This window comes from Grampus griseus (assembly GCF_964374135.1).
Source record: "Grampus griseus genome assembly, chromosome: 13".
In the NCBI taxonomy this organism is placed as follows: Eukaryota; Metazoa; Chordata; class Mammalia; order Artiodactyla; family Delphinidae; genus Grampus; species Grampus griseus.
The window spans coordinates 50,129,878-50,155,462 of NC_139007.1; the positions used below are offsets into that span (position 1 = coordinate 50,129,878).

At 36.8% G+C, this 25,585-nt stretch overlaps 1 protein-coding gene across 4 annotated transcripts in view; it reads left to right on the forward strand.

The window, feature by feature from the left end:
* The first annotated feature begins 1,270 nt into the window (after positions 1-1,270).
* HSF2 (heat shock transcription factor 2) overlaps positions 1,271-25,585 on the forward strand; it is a 36,699-nt gene continuing 12,384 nt past the window's right edge. For all 4 annotated transcript variants that reach the window (XM_082669284.1, XM_082669286.1, XM_082669285.1 and 1 more), the window contains exons 1-7: positions 1,271-1,447; positions 16,921-17,029; positions 17,204-17,331; positions 18,183-18,307; positions 20,493-20,568; positions 23,854-23,915; positions 24,819-24,906. In XM_082669284.1, the coding sequence (XP_082525410.1) occupies positions 1,355-1,447; positions 16,921-17,029; positions 17,204-17,331; positions 18,183-18,307; positions 20,493-20,568; positions 23,854-23,915; positions 24,819-24,906 (681 nt within the window). In that variant the 5' untranslated portion in view covers positions 1,271-1,354. The remainder of the gene's footprint in view (positions 1,448-16,920; positions 17,030-17,203; positions 17,332-18,182; positions 18,308-20,492; positions 20,569-23,853; positions 23,916-24,818; positions 24,907-25,585) is intronic.

The following is a 25,585-nucleotide window of genomic DNA, read 5'->3' on the forward strand; positions in this document are numbered from 1 at the left end:
ATATATGCTTGTTGGAAATTGTATGTATTTTATTTTTTATTGTATTAAATTACATGTACCCAGGAGGTAAACCAATCCTATGTTGAATTTCTTATAAAATGTTAATTATTATCTCTGACTTGTTTGTACATTCTTATGTTTACATTCTGACTCATAAAAAATTTTAAATTTTGTACAATTCTTTATATTTTCAAACCTCCTGTTATTAATGTTATCTTAAGGGATGAAAAGAGAGACAGTTTTATTCCCAATGAGGAGATGGGAAAGACCGGCACAGACAGATTAAGGGATAGCTCTAATTACACACACTACCAGTGTAATTAAATATCCACTAATGTGTCCTTGAAGCTGGGTCTAAACTCATATGCTGACTCCTTGTCCAATATTTTTTCCACTATACCAAATCTGTAAAGGACATACAGCGATAATTATCTTAAGAACATACCTGTAAAGTACCTACAGGAACAATTATTTTAATTGATTAAAACAGAATAAATGATACTATTTCTTTTTATGCTGCACACATAGTGCGCATTCCATGTCTGTTAAACAGCATGTAAGCTGCCTATTACAGTTCTTGGTTCACTGTAGTACGTGCTTAGTAAAGAGTGACTTATTTAAATTCCTCTATTTGATAAATGTGTTTTATAGGAACGATTTTTTTCCTAATGAAAATTTAAGGACAAGGTTCATTATTATTAACACAGTTTCAATTTGGGGCCTAGCAAATCATTCTTGAAAGCTGTTTTTTCCCCCCCCCGTGTGAAGTATTACACTCCTTCCTCCTGCCTGACTGGCGCAACCCACACTTTGCCTACCAAACTTATGACTCAAAGGCCCCTGAGGACTTTCTGTAGTCTTCCAGCCATAGCCCAAACATCCAAAGCTGCTTCCACGTGAAACAACCAAACACAGTCCCCCAAGCAGAAGATCCGCTACAGCGGGAGCTCCTATAGACAGGGCGAATGAGAAAGCAGCGTCCCCCTTTGCTCCCACCCCTCCCCATCTGCAGCATCCAATTGCTTTCCTCTGTTGTGCGGTCGGCTCCTGGGATTGGTCGGGAACGGGACCGGCGCGAGACCAGTGAGCACAGGCCGAGCGGGGAGACTGGTCAGTCACGTGCGGCCGCCCGGTTACCCCGCCTCACTGCGCGCCTGGCGGGGCGGGGCGGGGCGAGGTGGGCGGGGCCCGGGAGCTGCTGCGCCTGCGTTGTGGGCGTTTTCGGGGAGCAGCTGCTGCCGCCGCCGCCGCCGCCGCCGCCGCCGCCGCCCCCGCCTCCGCTGCCGACGCCTCCGCCTCCGCCGCTACCGCCGCGTTTGGGTGTAGAATTAGGAATTCCTGCGCCTCGTTAACAATGAAGCAGAGTTCGAACGTGCCGGCTTTCCTCAGCAAGCTGTGGACGCTTGTGGAGGAAACCCACACGAACGAGTTCATCACCTGGAGTCAGGTAAGGGTGAGGGCACGGCGGCCTCCGAACCCCCTAACTAACGTCCTTCTCTCTCGCTCTCTCCCGCGGGGTTGTCTCTCGCGGCCTGCGGCTCAACGCCCTCTGTGAGGCCCGCGGCGCGGGGGTGGCGGGGTGGCATGGGGCTCGGCGTGCAGCCTCGCGGGGGACCCCGGTATTGTTCGCGCGGGGAGCCGCGGGGGTCCCGGCCGGTGCTGCTGGCTCAGGCCGCGGTGGGGGAGGGGCGGCCCGCGCGGGGCGCCGCGGCCCAGGAGACCCCGTAACGGTCCGATCCGGGCGGCGTTCGGAACCAGCCCGGCGGAACGAGGGCGGCCGACGAGCCGAGGGAGCGGGAGCCACGTTACTGCACACTCATCCTCCGTCCTCCCGCCGGGCTCGCGGGCTGCGGCTCGCTGGGGGCACGGGCAGCTCTGGCCGGGATCTTCAACGCGGGGTTTATGTGAGGCAGTCTTTACCTTCACGACCTGATTCTCGCCCCTAAAACAGACACACAGTTCACCTCGCATCTGAGATCTTTATGACGGCAGTCAGGGAAGGAGGCACATGTTCAAACACAGGTTACTGCTTATCAGCAGGCTTGAAAATATTATATAGAAAATGGTAACGTTATTCTTTCGCGATTCTGAGCCATTTTTATAAACGGATTTTTATGATTATTCTAATAAAAGTGCCAATAGACAGGTGTTCAGTAACATAGTGGAGAGCAAAAACGAATCACTGAATTTCACTAAACAGTTGCCGGCAGTGTGGTGTATAGATGTCTTGATTATTGGTTTGATCCCAATTCTGCCGCTAAACAGGCTCCTTATCTCGTCTGACCCAAGTGTCGTCGTCCATAAGATGAATGGGTTACTTAGGTGATCCAAGACCCCCCTCTAGTTCCAAATACTGATTCTAATTAGAATGATTATTACATAAACAGAGCATTTGCGTTACAATACACTTAGGCTATTGGAATCGTTTTGTGAAGGGGAGTGGAGTTCTCTTATTGTAGATGGTCATCTGTTTTGGATATTATCTTGTTTAGAGGCCTGGAAAAGAGTAAACTACCTGCACAGTGCCTGGCACCTGTTAAGTGCTGAGTAAATGTTATCTCCCCTCTTTCTCACTTTCTTTTCTGTTCTGTTTCCTATGCTAGGAACCCTCAGTTTTACTATTTTATCTTAACAGGGAGCACTATATTAAATACGTGAAGTTTTGACTACTGTAACACCACAGTCTGCCTTATATTGCTGTCATTTGTTTATTTTCTTTATCTCCCTCTAGGACTTAATTTTCTTGAAGGTCAGTAGCATCGAGTGGATGTTGTGCATTAGGCATTTGATGAATTCTGTACAGTTGTACAAAGAAGGGGTGGGGTGAAAATAAGGAAGCCAGCCACCAGTATACACTTAAAAATAAACAGATGTCTCATGCTTTTCATCAGTCATAAGGATTAAAAGTTGACAAGGATGGATCAGCACAGACTGCAGTTACTCAGCCTTGTGCATGTGTAAGAGATTGGACTGAGAGTCTCCCCACTCCCAAGCTGACTTTATCACACCTATTTGTCTTGGGTGGGCCTTCTTGTTTTTCTTGCCTAGAAATGGTACCTAAATATATTGGAAATTGGTTTTAGTTAAGCGGTATTCTGTCAGCAGGTCTAATAAATTCTCATTAGCCAACATATTCTAATACTACTTTAATTTTATGGGCAGTATCAAATGTGTAGAGTTTCATACTAATCCATAAATGCATCATTTTATGAATTTTAAGCTAAATAAACCACTTAAAAATCATTCTTATTTTTTTTCCATTATTAAGTCTAAGCTTATGTTTTGGCTTCTCATTTTTTAATACATAGTGGGAGAATTAAAATATAAATTCAGGGTTTCCCTGGTGGCGCAGTGGTTGAGAGTCCGCCTGCCGATGCAGGGGACACGGGTTCGTGCCCTGTTCTGGGAAGATCCCACATGCCACGGAGCAGCTGGGCCGGTGAGCCATGGCCCTGAGCCTGCGCGTCCGGAGCCTGTGCTCCGCAACGGGAGAGGCCACAACAGTGAGAGGCCCGCGTACTGAAGGAAAAAAAAAAAAAAAAATATATATATATATATATATATATATATATATATATATATATATATATATATAAATTCAGTGAGGACAGGGACAGTATCTGTGCCAAGGGATACAGTAGGTTCTTAATAAATGTTTGATTAAGCAGTGAAATCCTTGGACTATGTAATGGAAATGGTAGGAATGATAAAAGTGGAATGATGCCTGAAGACAATCTCAAAGATCATCTGGTTTAGTCTCATTATGTAGATTTGAAGCTTAGGTTAGATTATTTGTCTATAATTACAAAGCTAGCATTATCGGAGGTGGGGCTCTAGCATAGATTTCTGAGCTCCCAGATCATTCTTCCATCAACGGCCCTACACTTAATACAGGTCGTCACAATATTTAGTTTTTATACCAAAATGTTACTCCTCCACAAGTCAGTAGACAATTCTGGATTAATGTCTTAGGCTATGCTTAGTTGCCTAAGGAAGTTGTCTTACATTCCCACAGATTTTTCCGAAAACAGTGTTAACAATGAAAGGTAAAACTTTAATTGAACAATGATGTTAGATGGAAAAACCAAAATAATTTACTCTCTTCTTTTAGAAGTTGCTATTTATGGTTGTTTCTGGTTTCCTTCAAATTTGTTTTGCCGGACTTCTGTTGAGGTAATTTAGCATTTATACTCTCTGAGTGAAAATCATATTAAGACCTTTTAGAAGTAGAAGATGTTTTGGAAAGGAGGCAATCTTTTATGCAATTGTTTTCACTTGTGGAAAATAATTTACTCTAGCTAGAGTGTAAGGCAAGGGGAGAAAACTTACCAACTGCAGTTTGAAAAGCTTGGCTTAATATTCCTGAAGACTTATATAACTTTAGTTTTCCTTGAAATTTGTAGTATGACAGAAATGAACTAATACCCCCATTGATGTCATTAATTGTAGAAATATAATATTCTGAACAATCAAAATAATACTGTTATAAACTCAAGTAATAGAAATGTCTTTAGATTCTGAGTGTCTTTAAAACATACAGTACATCCCCCAAATTCCCCACTGATATTTCTTTTCCCTTTCTTTTTTGTCTGTTTTTACATTTCCTATAGCTATTTTGGCTCTGGTAGGCAGTCTGTTACCAGAATCGAGGACAGGGATAGTACTGTTGAACAACCTAAAGCTGTTTTAAATGTAACAGAGTCCTCAACAGAGGGCACAGGTTTAGCTTGGTAGCAACTGGGGAAACTTGATCTTCAGGGACAAGAAGTTGTGGAAGTTGATTGGAAGTTCTTGCCATTGATCGTAAGGAACAGCCTTTACTGTTACTGATATATGATACTCAGTGTATGTTGAAGTGAAGCAATATTAAAAAAAGAAAGAACTGGAAAGTCACTGTTTTACCAGTGTTACTTCCTTTGTCTCAGTTCTTCAGGTTGCTTGAGAATACCAAGAAGTGATTTCCACCAAAGACTTCATACCCATCTGTTCTACCTTTTTGTGCCCTATGGCAGTCTGTACTTCCCTATCCATCTCAAGTCAGCAGAGACAGATCAGGAAATAGGAGGGAAAGGGAGCAAAACCAGAATTTGTCCAGTGTTTTCTAGCTGTTTTGGATGAATTTGAACAGTAGATCTTTAGACTTCCCAGTGTTATGGTATTGTTTTGAATTTCCCAGCAGTACTCTCAAGTGAAAACAAGAAAGGCCAAAAATGTGGCAGAATAGGGGTTAAATCCACTTTAGATGGACCTACAGAAAAGTTGACTGATTCACAGACTAGTATTTTTTATTTGTATACATAAGAGAAAGAGCTAGAGACTCACAAGGAATGGTTGGTAAACATTAAGAAATTATAGACCGGTTGTTTAAAAAAGAGACTTCTATTTTGGAAACTTTTAAAGTAATGGGGCTGAAGTATTAGATTATTATTAAGAGTATTTTGGACGTTTATAACCAAGAGTACCAGTTTGAGCAGAAACAATTACTATTTGGAAGCTTGCTAACATTTATGGGTTAGGCCTAAAGAGAAGCTACCATCCTTCTCACCCTACTGAGTAATAGTGGCTTTTTGTCCCTTATAAAATGCATAGGGAGAGTTCTGTGTTGCAGTGCTTAAGCTTCACAGGTTTAAACAGCAGTAAGGTAGAAATTTTGCACTCAAAGAAGTTACTTATTAATTTTGAAGTAGCGAGTGAAGGAATACCATAAGCAGAGACGCAGAACAATATTAGTGAGTTAGGGTTGTGTGTGTTTGAGAGAGAGAGCAATATAAACAAGATGCATTCATCTCCTCATTTGATATATATAATCCAAGAGTTGAAATTCTAAAAATATAATTTGGTCCACTGTGATCAAAGACTCATTTATTGTCACTCACAATAGTTGTGACTCTGTTACAACCAGACAGTGTGCTAGGTAGTAGGAATCCATTCAGTAGTTAACAAAATAGCTGCCTTCATAGATCTTACATTTTAGTGAAGGATACTGATAATTAAAAAGTAAGCAAACACAAATAATATAATTTCAGTTAGTGATAACAAAATAAAGCAGGGTAAAGAGAGAGTGCAATTAGGAGACAGAAATCACACAGTATTTTGAACAGAGAAAGTTTAATAGGATAACTATATTAGGAGAATTGGGGTAAAGAAAACTCTAAAGAAGATAGGCATAGCAGTTATAAGAAGCAGCCATCACTGGTAGGCCTAAGAGCAAGTGCCCAAATAAGAGCCCTTCCCCGAAGTCTAAGACCTTGTTGGAGAGAGAATGACTATATTTCACTGAATGGCAAAGACTTCAGTGATGCCACACTAGTGGGACTTACTAGAAATCCATCCTTCAGAACTTGCTGGGAAATATGCTTTCTAGGGCAGGGGTTGGCAGATTATGGCCTGTGGGCCAACCATGTGTTTTAAAAGTAAAGTTTATTTGGAATATAGCCATGCTCAGTCTACTTACGTATTGTCTGTAGTTGCTTTCTTGCTACAGGGGCAGAGTTATGACCTGCAAGCCTAAAATATTTATTATCTAGCCCTTTAAGAACATGTTTATTAGCCTATGCTTTAGGGTACCCTAGAAAGCTATTCATGGAGAGATGTCTGGCCAGAGATACTCTGATTTGAAGCCTCCCACGGGAGAGGGGAGTGTTGGGGGAAGCTGCTGGCCTTAGGGTGCTGCTGCCTTCTGTGCACTGCAAGAGCTAGGTGCTGGAGAACCTGCCTGCACAGCAGGAACCTGCCAAGGACACACTGGAACCAGGAAGGGTAATCCCTTCCTCTTGTAATATCTCTCTAGTATCTTCTATGACAAAGCTTAACACCATGCTCGAAAAGAAAGATATTTAAGACTCAGCTCCATATTTGCAGAGCAGACATTGAAGAATGAATTTGGCGCAGTAAATTCATAACTAGCATGTAAAATGAGTGGAATCTGTTGTATTTTAGGTAGAGTGACGATGAAGCCTCTTTGGGGAGGTGATATGTGAGCAGAGATCTGAATGATTAGAAAAGATGGATCTGGCAAAGGGGAATGGAAAATGTAAAGACCTTGAGCATAGCATGTTCATATGATTGCAGAAGGCCCATGTAGTTGGATTATCTTTAGATAACATGAGAGTGAGGTCAGAGAGGTAGGCAGAAGCAAATGGTGTAGGGCCTTAGGGCATGGTAAGGAGATTGGAAATGAGGGAAGTAGTTAGAAGACTATCACAGTTTTCCACTATGGTATTGAAAATAGCGTGGTTAAGACTAGGGTAATAACAGTGGAGGTGGTGAGCAGCAGATGTAATATCTACTTTGAAGGCAAGGTCACGGATCTTAATGATAAATTTTCTGGAGTTGGAGGAGAGATAGAAACGAATTAGAATGACTCATGTATTTGGCCTGAGCAACGGATGGATGATGGTACCATTTGCTGAGATGCGGGAAGATTCGGAGAAGTGCAGGTGGGGATTCTGTTTGGCCATGTTAACTTTGAGATTACAAATGGATCGCTAGTATTACTTCAGGCGTGTTTTGTTTTGCTTGCATTTCACTGACCACACTTGGTCATATGACGACACCTTATTTCAAAGGAGCTGGGGAAGTGCAGTGCTGGAAAGGAGAACAGCATGAATGACTTCTGTACTCCAAGACCTTCAAGTGGCAATGTTGAATAGGTTATTTAGATAACGTAAGACTGGCATACAAGGTGGAGTTTGGAGCTTGTGAGTGGTAAAGCCATGGGACTGGATGAGATCATCCAGGGAGACAGATGAAGATAGAAGGACCTGCAAGATAGGGTATTCTAATATTTAGAGAGTATGAAGACAAGAAAAAGCCAGCAAGAGAGATTGAGAAGGAACAGTGAGAAAGGAGAAAACACAAGGGAGTGAGGTCATATAAGTTAATGGAAGAAAATGGTTCAAGAAAGAGATGATCAACCATGTCAAATGCTGTTATACTTTTCTTATACACCTCTTCTGGTGTATATAAGCAAAAATTTCTGTAAGGTAGTTACACCTACATTGAGGAGTAGAATTTCTGGAAAATAAGGTATGGCACGCTCAACCTCAAGATCAAATTATTTTCCGGAAAAAATCAGCTTGTACTCCTTTTAGCCATGCATGAGATTTCCCATTAATTTGTCTCTTCAAAACTTGATATTCTCATTCTTCTGAGTTTTTACCAATCTAGTGGATATAAAATATTATATCAATGAGGTCTTAATTTATATTTCCCTGATAATTAATGTGTTCAAACACCTTTTCATATTTATTGGCCTTTGTGTTTCGTATTCTATGAAATGTTTGACCATTTTTCTGTTGGGTGGTTTATCTTTTATTATTTGTAGGAATTCCTTGTAATTCTGCATCTTTTTGGATGTACGTGTTGCCTCTGTCTTCTCCTAGTTGTGGCTTATCTTTTTTACTTTCTTTTGATGAGTATAAGTTCTTAATTTTAGTATAATTTAATATATCAGCCTTTTTTGTGGTTCATGTTCTTTGTTTCTTCAGGATGTTTTTGCTTTCCTACCCCAAGGAGAGAGAAATACTTTTCCATATCTTTTTTTTTTCCTGAAAATTTTAAAGGTTTGAATTTTATATCTAAATCTTTAATTCACTGGAATTGATTTTTGTGTGTGGTATAAGGGATTCTGTTTCATTGTTTTCCATATTTAGTTGTTTTAGCCCCTTTATTGAACAGTTTCTTCTTCCTCTAGTGATTTGTGTTGCTACCTCTGTCTTATAAGCAAAATTATATGTAGATTGTGTTTTTGTGTCTAGGTTCTCTATTTTGTTCCACTGGATAATTTATCCTTTTTCTTGTATCACATGTCTTAATTACTGTAGCTCTGTAAAGCTTTTGGGAGGGCAACCTAGTCTTCAGGAGTGCCTTGACTACTATTGGTCTTTGCTCTTCCATATATGTTTTAAAATCAAGTTCCATTAAAGAAAAAAACAAAGCAAACCTATTAGGATTTTTTTTTTATTGGAATTGTACTGAAACTGTAAATCAGATTAGGGAAAATAGGTATCTTTATGATATGATATATTCATGGGAACAAATCATTTTTCTAAATTCATTTTGTTATTTAATAAAATTTTATATTTTTTGCAATTAGATCTTGTACAGCTTTGTTAGATTTTATAGATATTTTAAGTGGTATCCTTTAATGAAAAGTAATTGCTGTTGCTGGTAATTAGAAACACAAGTAACGTTTGTATATTGATAATAAACCAGTGAGCTAATCATTTTACTGATTTGGATTCTCAAAGTGTACATCCATAGGTGTCTGGATATGACAGTTTTGTTCTTATTTTGAGAACCTTATACCTTCAGTTTCATTTTTTGCAGTGGCTAAGATACCTCAGGGTGTCAGATAGAAGCAGCAATCATGGGATCCCTTTCTCTTATTTTTAAAGGAAATGTTTTAAATATTTCCCCTTTAAGTTACTAGCTGTTAAAATTGAGAATTTTTAATTTGCCTTTTTGTTATTGATGACAGAATTAATTGGGTAGCTTAGAGGGGACAGGGCATGCCGGGATGGAGAATACAGGAAAAAGTTGACTTTGGAGGAGTAGGATGATGGGTTTGAAATAGACAAGTGAGTGAGTCAAAGAACATTGTGTAAAAATGTTAATGATTGAAAAATTCAAGTGGGAAATTTGAGATGGTCAGGGGCAGAGGCATAGTTGTGATAATCATTATACATAATAAAGTCAGTAATTAGAGAAGTTGGTGTGGATGAGACTGCCTAAGGAAAGAGTATAAAAGGTATCATAATCAAGGATAGAAACTTAAAAAACCCACTACCTCTTGACAGCTGGAAAACAATTGAAAAGAAACATGAGAGATAGGAGACCCATTGTATAGTTTCGAAGCCATAAGAGCAGAGCATTTAAGAAGGGGAGTGTCAGTAGTGCCAAATGAAATGCCACAAAGAGGTGTAGGAAGATGAGGACTGAAAAGAGGGCATTGAATTTGGCATTTGACATTTTAGAAAAAACAGTTTCAGTAGAGGCACAAAAACTGAAACCAAATTTTAGTGAGAGTAAGTAGATGGCCCTGAATTGGAGAAGAGGGCTTTAAAATATTTGTCAAATTTTGCAGTGAATGAAAAGACAGATGGGGTGGATAGATTGAGAGGAAGTAAGGTAGAGGGAAAGTCCTTTTAAGATAGAAAAAGATGTATGCATTTTTAAATTTTAATAGCTACTACCTAATAACCAACAGTGGTTATTTTTAAACTTTAAAAAATTTGCCAATCTGATAAGTGAAGTTCATTATTTTACTGTACATTTTATTATGAATGAGATCTGATCTTCTAAATTTCACATTGAGTGTTTCATCTTACTGATAGAAAATTTTTAATTAATGCAGTTAATCGTTTGTCATAAATGTTGGATATATTTTTATGTTAGTAAGCTTTCAACTTTATTGAATTTTTTAAATGTCTGTTGTCAGTTAAGTTTAAGTTCAGACACAAGTAATAGAAATCCAGACAACAATGGCTTAAACAAAATAGAGATGTACTCTATAGAGATGTACTCTTACATCTGAAGATGTACTCTTATATCTGAAGATACTGAGTCACCTTCTCAACCTTTCAGCCATACTTAGTTCCTTCTACTTCAGTCATTACTGGAGCTCTAGCCGTTGGCTCCAGGTTCTGAGCAGGAATATGAGATGTAGGAGTTTGACACTTTGAGTCTTTTCCCTTTTAGAAGCTTTTGTGGAAGCTCCGCTCAATCCATTTTGCTTATATCTTGTTTGCCAGATGTGTTATTTGGCCACCTCTGTTTCTAAGAGGGACTGAGAAATGTATTTGTAGCATCAGACAAAATTGTGTTGTTAGTAAGAAATTAGAGGATCATCCATGTTGTTGCAAGTGGCAGAATCTCTTTCTTTTTTAAGGCTGAATAATGTTTCATTGTGTATGTATGTATAAAATATATCAATATATGTATAAAGTATGTATATATCTCACAATTTCTTCTTTCTTTTTTGGACATTTAGGTTGTTTCTGTGTCTTGGTTATTGTGAATAATGCTGCAGTGAACATGGGAGCCACAGATATCTCTTAGAGATACTGATTTCATTTCCTTTGGGTATATACCCGGAAGAGGGCTGCTGGATCATATGGTAGTTCTATTTTTAACTTTTTGAGGAACCTTCATACCATTTTCCATAATGACATTACCAATTTACATTCCCACTGACAGTATACAAAGGTTCCCTTTTCTCTACATCCCTCACCAACACTTGTTGGTTTGTTTTTTTGTTTTTTTAGGAATAGCCATCCTAAAAAGTATGAGGTGATGTCTCATTGTGGTTTTGATTTGCATTTCCCTGATCATCAGTGATGATCATTTGTATGTATTCTTTGGGAAAATGTCTAATCGAATCCTTTGCCCTTTTTTTTTTTTTGTGGTACGCGGGCCTGTCACTGTTGTGGCCTCTCCTATTGCGGAGCACAGGCTCCGGACACGCAGGCTCAGTGGCCATGGCTCACGGGCCTAGCCGCTCCGCAGCATGCGGGATCTTCCCGGACCGGGGCACGAACCCGTGTCCCCTGCATCGGCAGGCGGACTCTCAACCACTGCGCCACCAGGGAACCCCTCCTTTGCCCATTTTTTAATTGGGTTGCGTCTTTTTGCTGTTGAGTTGTGAGAGTTCCTTATATATTTTAGATATTAATCCTTTATTAGATATGTATTTGCAAATATTTTTATTCCATTAAGTTGTCTTTTCATTCTGTTGATTATTCTTGGCTGTGCAGAAGCTTTTTAGTTTGGTGAATTAGCTTGTAGTAGTCATTTCACTGTGCATGTGTGAATATATGTTAAATCATCATGTACATCTTAAATATATACAGTTTTAGTTGTTTTTTTTGTTTTTTGTTTTTTTTTGCGGTACGCAGGCCTCTCACTGTTGTGGCCTCTCCCGTTGTGGAGCACAGGCTCTGGACACGCAGGCTCAGCGGCCATGGCTCACGGGCCCAGCTGCTCTGCGGCATGTGGGATCTTCCCGAATCGGGGCACAAACCCGTGTCCCCTGCATCGGCAGGCAGACTCTCAACCACTGCGCAACCAGGGAAGCCCCCAATTTTAGTTTTAAAAAATAAAAAAGAAAGTAGAGAAATCAAGATAGAGTAGGCAGCTAGTAGTCTCCGTGAATACATTTATTAATTTTTACCTGTATGACTTCTGGGGTTTTTTATGTGATGCTTTCAAAAGCTTGGTTATAAAGAGTGAGGTAACATTGAGTTAGCATTGAGCTTTTGTTTTTTCCTTCCAAATGGAAAGTTTATTAACTAATCCTTTTCCCTCCTGATTTTTCCTCCTGATTTGAATGCTGCCCTTACTTATTACCTATTAAATTCTCAAATAGATTTGCTTCTGCTTCTGTTCTCTCTAGTCTGTCCATTCAGCTATTTGAGTATCCCTTCTTTAGTACCAAATTCTGTTGTCTGTGTAAGGTATGGTTAACACCTCTCTCTCCATTGTTTTCAGTATTTTCTTACCTATTTGTTACATAATTTTTATGAAATGAACTTTAGTACCTAATATTTGGTTGTGTTAGCATCTATTCACCTTGTCTCCAAAACCTTTTTTTTAATTGAGAGAGAAGTCAACGTACTGGTTAACTTAATTAGACTTGACATCTTTACAACACTGTCTCTCTGTAGTTTAATATTTTCTTAAAGGTCTTGTGTATTCTTAAAATTTATTTTTAGATACTTGATATTTTTCTATTGTTGGAGTTTTTTATTCCATTTTAGTTTTAGGTTTTTGTTGTAAAATACATATATCTTAAGATTAACCATTTTAACCATTTTTACGTTTACAGTTCAGTGACCTTAAGTACATTCACTTGTCATGCAGCTGTCACTACCATCCGTCTCCAGAATGTTTTTCATATTCCCAAACTGAAACTTCATACTCATTAGACAGTAATTTCCAGTCCCCTCCTCCTTAGCCCCTGGTAACCATTCTGCTTTCTGTCTTTATGAAGTTGAGTATTCTAGATACCTCATATAAGTGGAATCATACAGTATTTGTCCTCTTGTGACTAGTCTAACTTAGCATAATGTCTTTAAGTTTCATCCACATTGTAGCATGTGTTCTTCCTTTTTAAGGGTGAATAATAGTCCATTGTATGTATGTACCACATTTTGTTAATCCATTCATCTGTCAGTGGACGTTTGGGTTGCTTCCATCTTCTGGCTATTGTGAATAATGCTACTATGAACATCGGTGTACAAATATCTTTTTGAGCCCCTTCTTTTAATTCTTTTGGATATATATGTAGAATTTTAGGATCATTTAGTCATTATATGTTTAATTTTTTGAGGAACCACTGTACTGTTTTCCATAGCAGCTGCACTATTTTATATTCCCACCGGCAGTGCAAAAGGGTTCCACTTTCTCCACATCCTGACCAATACTTATTTTTTGGGTTTTTGTATTTTTGTTTTTTAATAGCCATCTTAATGAGTGAAGTGATATCTCATTGTGGTTTTGCTTTTTATTTCCCTAATGATTAGTGATGCTAGGCGTCTTATGTGTTTATTGGCCATTTGTGTATCTTTTTTGGGAAGAAGTATCTATTCAAGTCCTTTACCCTTTGCTGATCAGGTGGCTTGTTTTTCATTGTTGTTGAGTTGAAGTTTTTTTAATGTATGTTATGGGTATTAACCCCTTATCAGATGTATGATTTGCAAATATTTTCTCCGATTTTGTGGGTTACCCTTTCACTCTCTTGATAGTGTTCTTTACGCAAAAGTTTTAAAGCTTGAGGTAGCCTCATTTGTCTGTTTTTGCTTTTGTTGCCTGTGCTTTTGGTTATCCAAGAAATTTTTGCCAAATCCATTGTCATGAAGCTTCTCCCCCTTGTGTTTTCTTCTAAGATTTTTATAGTTTTAGCTGTCCTGTTTAAGCTTTTGATCTGTTTTGAGTTGATTTTTGTATATGGTATAAGGTAAGGAGTCAACTTCATTCTTTTGCATGTGAGTATCCAGTTTTACCAGCATGGTTTGTTGAAAAGGCTGTTCTTTTTCCGTTGAATTGTCTTTTTTTTGGCTGAGTTGGGTCTTCGTTGCTGCGCGCGGACTTTCTCTAGTTGCGGCGAGCAGGGGCTACTCTTTGTTGCAGTGCGCAGGCTTCTCGTTGCAGAGCACGGGCTCTAGGCGTGCAGACTTCGGTAGTTGTGGTACGCGGGCTCAGTAGTTGTGGCTCGTGGGCTCTAGAGTGCAGGCTCAGTAGTTGTGGCGCGTGGGCTTAGTTGCTCCACGGCATGTGAGATCTTCTGGACCAGGGCTCGAACCCATGTCCCCTGCATTGGCAGGTGGATTCTTAACCACTGCACCACCAGGGAAGTCCCTCCATTGAATTGTCTTGGCATCCTTGTCAAAAATTCTTGGACTGTATGTATGAGGGTTCATTCCTGGATTTTCTATTCTGTTCCATTGATTGGTCTGTCTTTATGTCACTACCATATTATTTTGATTATTTTAGAAGGAAATTTCAAATTGTTTATTTTTTATATGGAAATACACTAGTGACTTTATTTTTTTTTAAATTTTTTTTCATATTGGAGCATAGTTGATTAACCATGGGTTAGTTTCAGGTGTACAGCAAAGTGATTCAGTTATATGTGTGTCTATTCTTCTTCAATTTCTTTTCCCATTTAGGTTGTTACGTAATATTGAGTATAGTTCTCTGTGCTATACAGTAGGTCCTTGTTGGTTATCTATTTTAAATATAGTAGTCTGTACATGTCAATCCCCAAATCCCAGTCTATCCCTTGCCTCCCACCCTTCCCTGTGGTAACCATAAATTTGTTCCCTGAGTCTGTGAGTTTGTTTCTGTTTTGAAAATAAGTTCATTTGTATATTTTTTTGGATTTTGCATATAAGCAATATTGTATGATATTTGTCTGACTTAGTTTACTTAGTATAATGACCTCAGGGTCCATCCATGTTGCTGCAAATGGCGTTATTTCATTCTTTTGATGGCTGAGTAATATTCCATTGGATATATGTACCACATCTTATTTATCCATTCATCTGTCGATGGACATTTAGGTTGCTTCCATGTCTTGGCTATTGTAAACAGTGCTGCAGTGAACATTGGGGTGCATGTAATCCTTTCAAACCATGTTTTCTTCTGGATATATACCCAGGAGTGGGATTGCTGGATCATATTGTAGCTCTATTTTTAGTTTTTTTAGGGAACCTTCATACTGTTTCCCATAGTGCATGAACCAATTTACATTCCCACCAACAGTGTAGGAGGCTTCCTTTTGCTCCACACTCTCTCCAGCATTTACTGTTTGTAGGATTTTTGATGATCGTCATTCTGACTGGTGTGAGGTGGTATCTCATTGTAGTTTTGATTTGCCTTTCTCTAATAATTAGAGATGTAGAGCATCTTTTCTTGTGCCACTTGGCCATCTGTATGTCTTCTTTGGAGAAATGTCTATATTTAGGTCATCTGCCCATTTTTTGATCGGGTTGTTTGTTTTTTTGATATTGAGCTGCATGAGCTGTTTGTAAATTTTGGAGACTAATCCCTTGTCAGTCGCATCTTTGCAAATGTTTTCTCCCATTCTTTGGTTTGTCTTTTTGTTTTGTCTGTGGTTTTCTTTGCTGTGCAGAGGAGTTTAATTAGGTCCCACTTGTTTATTTTTGGTTTTATTTCCATTACTCTAGGAGATGGCTTAAAAAAGATATTGTTGTGATTTATGTCAAGTGTTTTGCCTATGTTTTCTCTAAGAGTTTTATAGTATCTGGTTTTACGTTTAGGTCTTTAATCCATTTTGAGTTTATTCTTGTGTACGGTTTTAAAGAGTATACTAATTTCATTTTTTTACATGTAGCTGTCCAGTTTTCCCAGCACCATTTATTGAAGAGACTGTCCTGTATTGTATAGTCTTGTTTCCTATGTTGTAGATTAATTGACCATAGGTGCATGGGTTTATTTCTGGGCTTTTCTATCCTGTCCCATTGATCTATATTTCTGTTATTTTGCCAGTACCATACCATTTTGATGACTGTAGCTTGGTAGTATAGTCTGAAATCAGGGAGCCTGATTCCTCCAGCTTCATTTTTTCTTTCTCAAGATTGCTTTGGTTTTTCAGGGTCTTTTGTGTCTCCATACAGATTTTAAGATTTTTTTTGTTCTAGTTCTGTGAATAACGCCATTGGTAATTTGATAGGGATTGCATTGAATCTGTAGATTGCCTTGCGTAGTATAGTCATTTTGACAATATTGATTCTTCCAATTCAAGAATATGTTATATCTTTTCATCTGTGTCATCTTTGATTTCCTTCATCTATGTCTTACAGTTTTCAGAGTACAGGTCTTTTGTCTCCTTAGGTAGGTTTATTCCTATGTATTTTATTCTTTTTGTTGCAGTGGTAAATGGGATTTTTAAAAAATTTTTCTTTCTGACCTTTCGTTATTAGTGTGTCAATTAGTAGCTAGGTATCTTACTGAATTCTCTTGTGGTTTTTCAGTTGATTGTACAAATATATAATTATGTTTATTGATAAAATATGACTTTCTTTCAAATTTTATCTTATTTTTGTCTTAATTGCATTGGCTTTAAAACATTGTTAAGTAATTATACTAGCTACATACTGTATTTTATTAGTTTTTGATTAGAAGAATGGAAATCTTTCTAATATTTAACTATAAAGTTTGATGCAGCTTTTGGTTTGATACATACTCCTAAACTTTTGAGATTGACATCAAAAAGTTTAATTGCAGTTTGGAGCTTAATTGAAATTTGTAGCTTAATTGCAGTTTGTTTTTGCTGCTATTAACAGGAATAAAATGATGGTCTGAAGGTGTCATGGAAGGACTGCCAAGTTTTGAGGTTCATATGTATCACCTAATTTCAGAGGATCTTAACTAATTGACGTTTTCAATTTTTTTCAGAATGGCCAAAGCTTTCTGGTTTTGGATGAACAAAGATTTGCAAAAGAAATTCTTCCCAAATATTTCAAGCACAATAACATGGCAAGTTTTGTAAGGCAACTGAATATGTGTGAGTATGGATAGCAGTTTAATTGGAGTACTGTCATCAGTCACTGATTAAACCTTTTCCACCATTAGGATGATAAAGGAAAATATATTCCATAGAAGCACCATTAATTTTTTAAGTTTTTACTTTTGTCTGTTTAAAATTTTATTCAAAATCTGAATTTTGAATCTTTTTCAGATGGTTTTCGTAAAGTAGTACATATTGACTCTGGAATTGTGAAGCAAGAACGAGATGGTCCTGTTGAATTTCAGCATCCTTACTTCAAACAAGGCCAGGATGACTTGTTGGAGAACATTAAAAGGAAGGTGAGCTATTGTTAACATGATTTAATTAGGGCGTTAACATGTAGTATACTTGGCCAAGACATATTTCATTTGTTGACATTAAGAAGGTACTGAAATACACAGGTTTTCTTGTTGGGACAACTTAGACTAATGAAGCTTTAATTATTTTGCCCTTTATTTTTTTTTTCCTCTGCGCTCAACTGTATGGAGGGCTCAGTCTTTAAACACTTTTTAGAGGAAAGGAAATGTTTACATTCTGACTTAGGATAAGGAGTCATCTATATGGTGATGGCTCACTCCTTATAATTTAACTTAAAATCATAAGTTCCTACTAGAAAGTCAGCTGTCTGGAGGGCGTTTTTCTTTAGTTCACTGCTGAATATCTAGTGCTCAGAATAAGTCCCTTATATATAGTAGGAATTTAAATAATACATTTTTGAATGGATGATATGTTTTGCTGAAATAAGATATTTTGACTAAATTCACAAGGTGGGGTGGGGGGCGGTAAAAGGGTAGTGGACCATGAAAGAACATGGTCTTAGTGTGCAACTATTCTGCATAAATTTAATTAAAAGTGGAATGCAATAATAAATAGGCTTGGGGAAATTACTGGGAATTTGACAGAAGAAAATGAAAACAAAAAAAAAGCCCTTAAGTTGCTCCTGCTTATGGAAACTTTTCCACATTAAAAATAAATAAACTGATTATTCCTTATCCTCTCTTTGAGCTATGAAGTCTATTCTTTTCCTGGGCTTTTGGAACTAAATCTCACTTCCTGGACAGGCTACAAAAACGTCTTATAACAGGGAAGTTTTGAATTATAATCATGGTGTTTAGTATTTGTTTAATTTCCTACATTTACTTTTTGAAAGGTTTCATCTGCAAAACCAGAAGAAAATAAAATTCGTCAGGAAGATTTAACAAAAATTATAAGTAGTGCTCAGAAGGTTCAAATAAAACAAGAAACTATTGAGTCCAGGCTTTCTGAATTAAAAAGGTAAAGTATTATTTCCAAATATAATCCTAATATGGGAGTTGGTGTGTATGTGTGTGTTGAGGTTTGGAGGTTAGTGCTTTAAGTACCTAGATTACATTGTTGAAGCCAAGATCAAAAGCCTTTTTCTTAAGTATTGATTGCCTTTATTTTTTATTTGTAGCCATAAACTTTACCCCAATATTGTATTTTCATGATGGTGTTGAAAGAATATATAAACCTGGTCAGTCAAAACAATTTGATGCACAAGTGTTACTGATGAAATAATAGATCATTAAGTTGGTGTAGGAAACTATGATTCTACTTAGGTTGAATTTCATATGTTTACACACATATGAGGACCAAAAGCCATACTACAGGGACTTCTCTGGACCCAGTGGACCCAGTGGTTAAGACTTCACCTTCCAATGCCAGGGGTGTGGGTTTGATCCCTGGTTGGGGAGCTAAGATTGCACATGCCTCGCGGCCAAAAAACATAAAAAAACAGAAGGAATATTGTAACAGATTCAATAAAGGCTTCAAAATTAGTCCACATAAAAAAATCTTAAAAAAAAATACAGCATACGCTACCTATCCTTTCTTTTATAGAAGTTTCTTAGGACATTTTCTATGTGGCCTATCTTTTAGGAAAAAATAGGACACAAAAAATAGGGAAAAAAGGACACTAGAGACTTGTCCTACTTGATACTTACTTTACATAGACTTGGGAAAGTGATATTCAAACCTTTTATCTACAGAAAAGTGCTGTATTTTGTTTTACTACAATTTTTGGCACCATTATCCTAATGCCACAGTAACAACTTGTGTATAGAGTAGACCTATATTTCTCTTCTTAGTAAGTAGTTGGAATTCTCTTATAGTAAATAGGCGCCAAGGTCTTAAGAGTATTTATTTTATGTATTGTCTGTCCCATTTCAATTGTGGGACGTTAGTTTAGCTATTCTTAACTCAAGTATCTTCATTGAGAGTAACCTTGGACTTTGATTCCCTTTTTTAATAAGCCTTAATTTGAAGCTTGCTAGTTTTGCATGTTTTATTTAAGCACGTATGTTGGTTTACTCTATGTATCTTGTGTCTGTTGAAGTGCCCTTTGACCCAGTTCCTTGAATCTCAGATTTAGCTTTTAAGGAGTGGGATCTCAAATTCCTCCTGTAAGTCTTAGTGGTAACCATTCTCCTACTTATCTTTAGTAGGCAGATGACGGTATCTTTATATTTCTGAGTCAGAAAAAGTACAGTAGTTATTAAGTATCAAAATCTTATTTTCTGTGCCCTCTATATTTAAATTCAGTCCCTTTTGTAATAGTTTGGATTGAGGAAGATGGCTTTTGTGTAAATTAACAAAAGAGCAAAAATTAGAGCATTTAATAGAGGAATTAATCTTTCAGGCCTTCTCAAAATTATCATTGCTGCTAACATTTAATAACTGCAATTTCAATGGAAGATGGTGAATGAAGGAAAAAAAAACTATTACTGCTGGGCATATAATTGGTTTGTCATGTATTTAGATATGCTTTTAAAAAAACACATCTTTTAATATGCTTTAAAAAAACCAAACATTTATATGCGTGTGTTTGAGACAGATCTTTAGACAGTTTTAGAGTCTTACAGACTTCAGCTCGACATCAATACTTAACAAATTGTCTGTGTGATCTTGGGTAAGTCTTCTCAATTCTCTGAGTCTCAGTCTCCTCATCTATAAAATAGAGATAATTCCTTTCTTGACAGATTTTAGAGAAGTTTAAGTAATACACATAAAATGTTTAGAATAGTGCCTGGCATAGCAAGTGTTGGGTAAATGTCATTTCCCCTTTAAGAATTGTTTCCTAAGCACAAGTCCTGAATTCACATGGTAGCCATAGTTGAAAAGTTAGGTTATTTTTTAAACAGGAAGTAATGAAGCAGATTGTCAGAGGAGTAAATGGCCTACTATGTATGGATGTAAGCATAAATCTTAAGTTTTCATGCATACATTGCCATGAGTAGAAGATACTACAGTTATGAAGGAAGGATTCTGGAGTTGTGTCAAGGTTAGTTGCCATTCTGTGTAATTGAACCAAAGTTTTCCTAGTCTCATAAAGATATATAGTAAAAACTAGTTCACGTCTGGTGTTCTTAATTAAAGATATTGAGGTCTGGCTTATCTGACTGAATTTTTTTATTTTTATTTTTCATAAATGATAACATAGTGAGAATGAGTCCCTTTGGAAGGAGGTGTCAGAATTACGAGCAAAACATGCACAACAGCAACAAGTTATTCGAAAGGTAAGCTTTTTTCTCTGTGACTGTAATCTGCATTTGTTTAATGAGTACCATTTGTGACCCCCTCCCCAGAAATCTCTATTGAGTAGTCAGTGATTGATATTAGTTTCTTATGTATTGGGTACACAGAAGTAAAACTATGAAATCAAACAAATTAAGCCAAGTGTTACATATTCTTTGTAATAAAAAAAATTTCTTATTATTACTAAATGTAGTCATTCCATACTTCCAGATAATGTTTCATTAGCTTTTAGTAAAATTTTTTTGCCTGATATAACAACTTTATTATACTTAATTCTTAGGAGTATAATCAATATTCTACCAATTTCTTAATATTTTATGTAAAAGACATAGCTTTACTGTGTGGGATTTTTTTTGTTTTTTGTCTTACTATTTTTTATTCTAAAAGGCATAGATATGGTCTTGGAAGATAAATGACTAATATTTTCAAATCGGTCGATCAAATTATGTGTTCAAAAAATGAGTTATAAGTGTATGCCACTATTCGTATGTGCAGAAAAGCAGTTAATGTAGTGTTGTAAAATAAATCCTAGATTTTAGTATATGAGCTGAAAATTACTGGGGGAACAGAAAATCTCTGCTGCAATTGTGTCCTTGTGATTTAATCTTCTCATATCAGCTTTCATATGTTAATAAGAGGTGAAACATAAAAGTAATTAAGGCAGCTATTTTTTGCTCATGAGTAAACTGGACTAAGTTTAAGCAACAGGTTTTATCAGGGGAGGGAGGGTGGGAGAGCTTCAGTTTGTTCCTAGTCAGAGGCCGTTAGCTAAAAATAGTGTTATGACTGAAAGGATATGGGTGTAGTGGAGCAGGGTTAGAACACAGAGATGAATGGTAGCTGTACCCTTTGGCCCATAGTCAAAATAGGTATACTGATTTTTAAAAATAAGTATGCAAGTGAAGGTTGAATGTAGGATTCAACTTTAAGTGTTTAGTCCAAGTACATGTATTTTTAAAACTTTCATATTTGATTCCAACTTGAAGCCCTGTTTAAGAATACCTGATTTTAAATGATAGGTGTACCTTAACCTGTGCTTTATTTTTAAAATCTGTTAATCTTTTTCAGAAAACAATGTTTTGGTTAAATATCAACTCACAATACTCCATAATTTGTTGGGTTTTTTTTTTTTTTGAAAGCAAAGATAGTTGATAAAATACTTATTAACATTTCAGTTTTTCATGAAATCTAACATTCTTTCTGCTCAAATTTGAGTTTGAATCTATGTGTTTTAGTGGGGTTAGGGAGTTTACATAATTCATGATGACAGGTGATAATTTTTTCTCTATTCCTGGAATTTGTTTCTAATTCTGCCATTTACTGTTTGGCCTTGGATTAATTGGAATAATATATGGGAGGTGTCTTTATAGAACTTGTCAGCTAAAGAAGTCCAATGATGTAAATGTTAAATGCCTCATCTTCTCCTTCAGGAAACGAACTCTACAACATAATGCCAAAGTGTCAGAAGAGAACTGAAATACACAGCAAATTTCAGGAGAAATTTAGCCAGAGATTCATGTTCTTGTAAATTCAGCCAACTAATGTTTTAAGAATTTTCCCTAACACTTTTTTATAAATTAACAAAAGTAATTGGACTATTTCATAGATATCTTTAAGGTTAAATGTTGTCTTTTCATCAGGTGTCAGCATTTTCTTTTGAATAAGCAATTTAGTGGCTAACCTCCTTTTCATAGACTCTAATGCTGTCTAACTCTTCAACTAAAATGTCTATATTTTTCTCCATGGCAAAGTTAATACTGATTGTAAGGCAAGCCATTTAGTAGCCTCGTTTGGGGGAGAATTACAAAATTAAAGCTATACGGTGTGTATTTTCAATGGACAATTCTCTATTTTAATTGTGTAATTATATTTCATAAAGCTTGTACAAGGAACTCTTCTGCAGAGTCTAAATAGTCATCAGTCACTTGGCCTTTATTCATAACATCTCAGTGATATACTGCTGCTTTTTTTTAAAATAAATTTTTTAAAAAAATATTTATATATCTTTGGCTGCCTTGGGTCTTCGTTGCTGCACGCGGGCTTTCTCTAGTTGTGGCGAGCGGGGGCCACTCTTCGTTGTGATGCTCAGGCTTCTCATTGCGGTGGCTTCTCTTGTTGTGGAGCACGGGCTCTAGGCACGCAGGCTTCAGTAATTGTGGCATGTGGACTCAGTAGTTGTGGCTCGTGGGCTCTAGAACGCAGGCTCGGTAGTTGCAGCGCACGGGCTTTGTTGCTCCGTGGCATGTGGGATCTTCCTGGACCAGGGCTCGAACCCGTGTCCCCTGCATTGGCAGGCGTATTCTTAATCACTGCGCCACCAGGGAAGCCCCTATACTGCTTTTAATAGTTTACTTTTTTAACTCCTTTAGGCAGTATAATTTCAAGACATACCCTAAACCAGTTCTCACATTCATATCAGTATCACCTGGAGGTCTTGCTAAACAACACATGTTGCTAGACCTCATCCTCAGAATTTAAGATTCAGCAATTCTGGAGTGAGGCAGAGAATTTGCATATTTAAAAAGCTCCTAGGCCAGTGCTGCTGGTCCATGGACCACACTTTAAGAAACACTATCATAAAATATGAAGGATTGTTTGCATGTCTTGATCTGTTTAATAGTCTTTTTCTAAATTTAATCAGACTCTGAAGATTAAATCAGCTTCCCGTGATTGTCATCAGGAAGCTTTGACAGATGTTCAGTGTCTCAATAATAATTTTTCTAGAGTTAGCCAATAAACTTTTTCTAACTTGAAAATAGTAAGATCTTTTCTGAGAGAGTTGGCAGTTTCTTTTGCCTCTAATTGTATTACCTGGTATAAGAAAAATATCTGTCAAACATCAGTTTTCTTTTCTGCGTCATAATCTTCTTGAAAGAATTTTAAGTAAAAATAGGGATCTGTATCCAGGCATGCTTGGTACTTATCAAGACAAATAATTGAACTGAATATTTGATAGATAAATAGGTGGATGGGTGGGTAGGAAGCTAGATATATAGATAGATAGATGGGTAGATGGATGTCCTAGGTACCTCTATATCTTAGGTAGCAGCAACTTTATCACAGGTTGTTCTTCTGCCTGGATGCTGGTACATTTCTTTAAATATCATTGTAAGATGCATCCAAATTTAAAATGTTAATATGTGAGAAACTATGTGACTTAGAATAGAGGACATACAGTACCTGCATTAATTTTATAAGACTTGTAATATAGACTAAATAATTAAGAATCTATGATGGAATATTTCTTATTTACATTTTCCTTTTAGATTGTCCAGTTTATTGTTACATTGGTTCAGAATAACCAACTTGTGAGTTTAAAACGTAAAAGGTAAGATTTTATGATAATACATTCTGACCTATCTATAGACAACCAAACGTTAGAATTTAATCATGAATGGTTTACATTTGCTGAGTGTATGCGTGTTGTCCCAGATGAACAGTCCTCCCTTGTTAAATTATACTTCTAACATTTCAAGAGTGGTGGTGTTTCCTACTATTGTCATCTTGCTGTTTTTGAAAGATTAGAATAGGCTAAATGGTCGTTTTACATACATACGGTTTATAAAGAGTTCATCTTTCATTCACATTAGCAAATTATTGTAGCATTAGTCCTCAGTGAGAGAAACTCTTAAAGAGAGGATACATGCTGAAAAAAGCATAAAAAGTTTTTACTTGATATCTCATGTTTAATCCACTCACAAGGGTCTTTAAAAACCTGTATATTGACCATGGGTTGTGATACCCATAAATGTCAGTAACTACCTTTGTCACAATTAAAACATAAGGAAAACAGTGGACAAAGGAATAGGTAGAAGGAGAAAAAGATTATCTTGTAAGGCAAAGGATTTTAGCAGAGCTTGGTTATACTTACAGCTTATGCTGTAGAATTAACTCTACTTCCATTGAGTCTTTGGGATATTACCTACTTTTTACTATGTAAGAACCATAAAGAGTTATGTAGTTCAGTCAGCAATGAAGTATATTTGGGGAGAGTAATTTATAGTGTTTATTATAACAAAGATAACACAGAAGAATGGAGAAGTAAAAGCCGTGGATACACTATCCCCCATACCCCTCCAAAGAGGTAATCGTTTTTAAGAGTTTCTTGTGTACTGAAATTTTTTATTCATTATTAAAATGAGTGTGTTTATATGTGGCTAAATTATTAGAAGCAATTTAAACTCCATGTATGTTTGCTCACTGAACTTCATGTATATCTTCTGATTTTCAGACCTCTACTTCTAAACACTAATGGAGCTCAAAAGAAGAATTTGTTTCAGCACATAGTGAAAGAACCAGCTGATAATCACCATCATAAAGTAATTTTTAAAATTCTGTTTTATATTTATTATCTCAAACTAAATTTTATTACAGCAGTATGTCATGCATTTGAAAAAGTTTAGTGAATAATCTAACTGTTCATCCTCCAGCTTTTAAATCATGACATTTTTTATCATTTGCTCTAGATTATTTTAAGAGATAAACTATTACAGATACAGTTGTCTCAGTTACCTGTTCCCAAGTTCATTTTTCTCTCCCTCTCCAGTCTCCCCTGTCACCCAGAGATAAATCACTATTTTGAAGTAGTATGTGTCATTCCCATGGCCGATTGATATGTGAATCCATGAACAATATTTGGTATTATTTTGCATATGTCTAAGCTTTATATAAATGATATTATTTTGTACATATCATTTTGCAGTGTGGCCTCTTTCACTTGGTCTTGCTTTTGAGATTTATTAAACATAGAGATTTAGTTGATCTTAACTACTATATGAGATTAATTGAATATTATGATAATGTAATTATGCACTTGTCCGTTGGTTATTTTAAGTTGTTTCCAACTTTTATTATAAATGTGTACAGACCTAGACTCTTTTACTGTAGCAATTTCAAAAAAATATTTTTGTTTACCTTCATTTTTTCACAAGCTCTCTGGGTAAATTGTCAAACTTATACCCAGGGGCAATTAGTTGAGTCCAGACTTCTTTTAATATC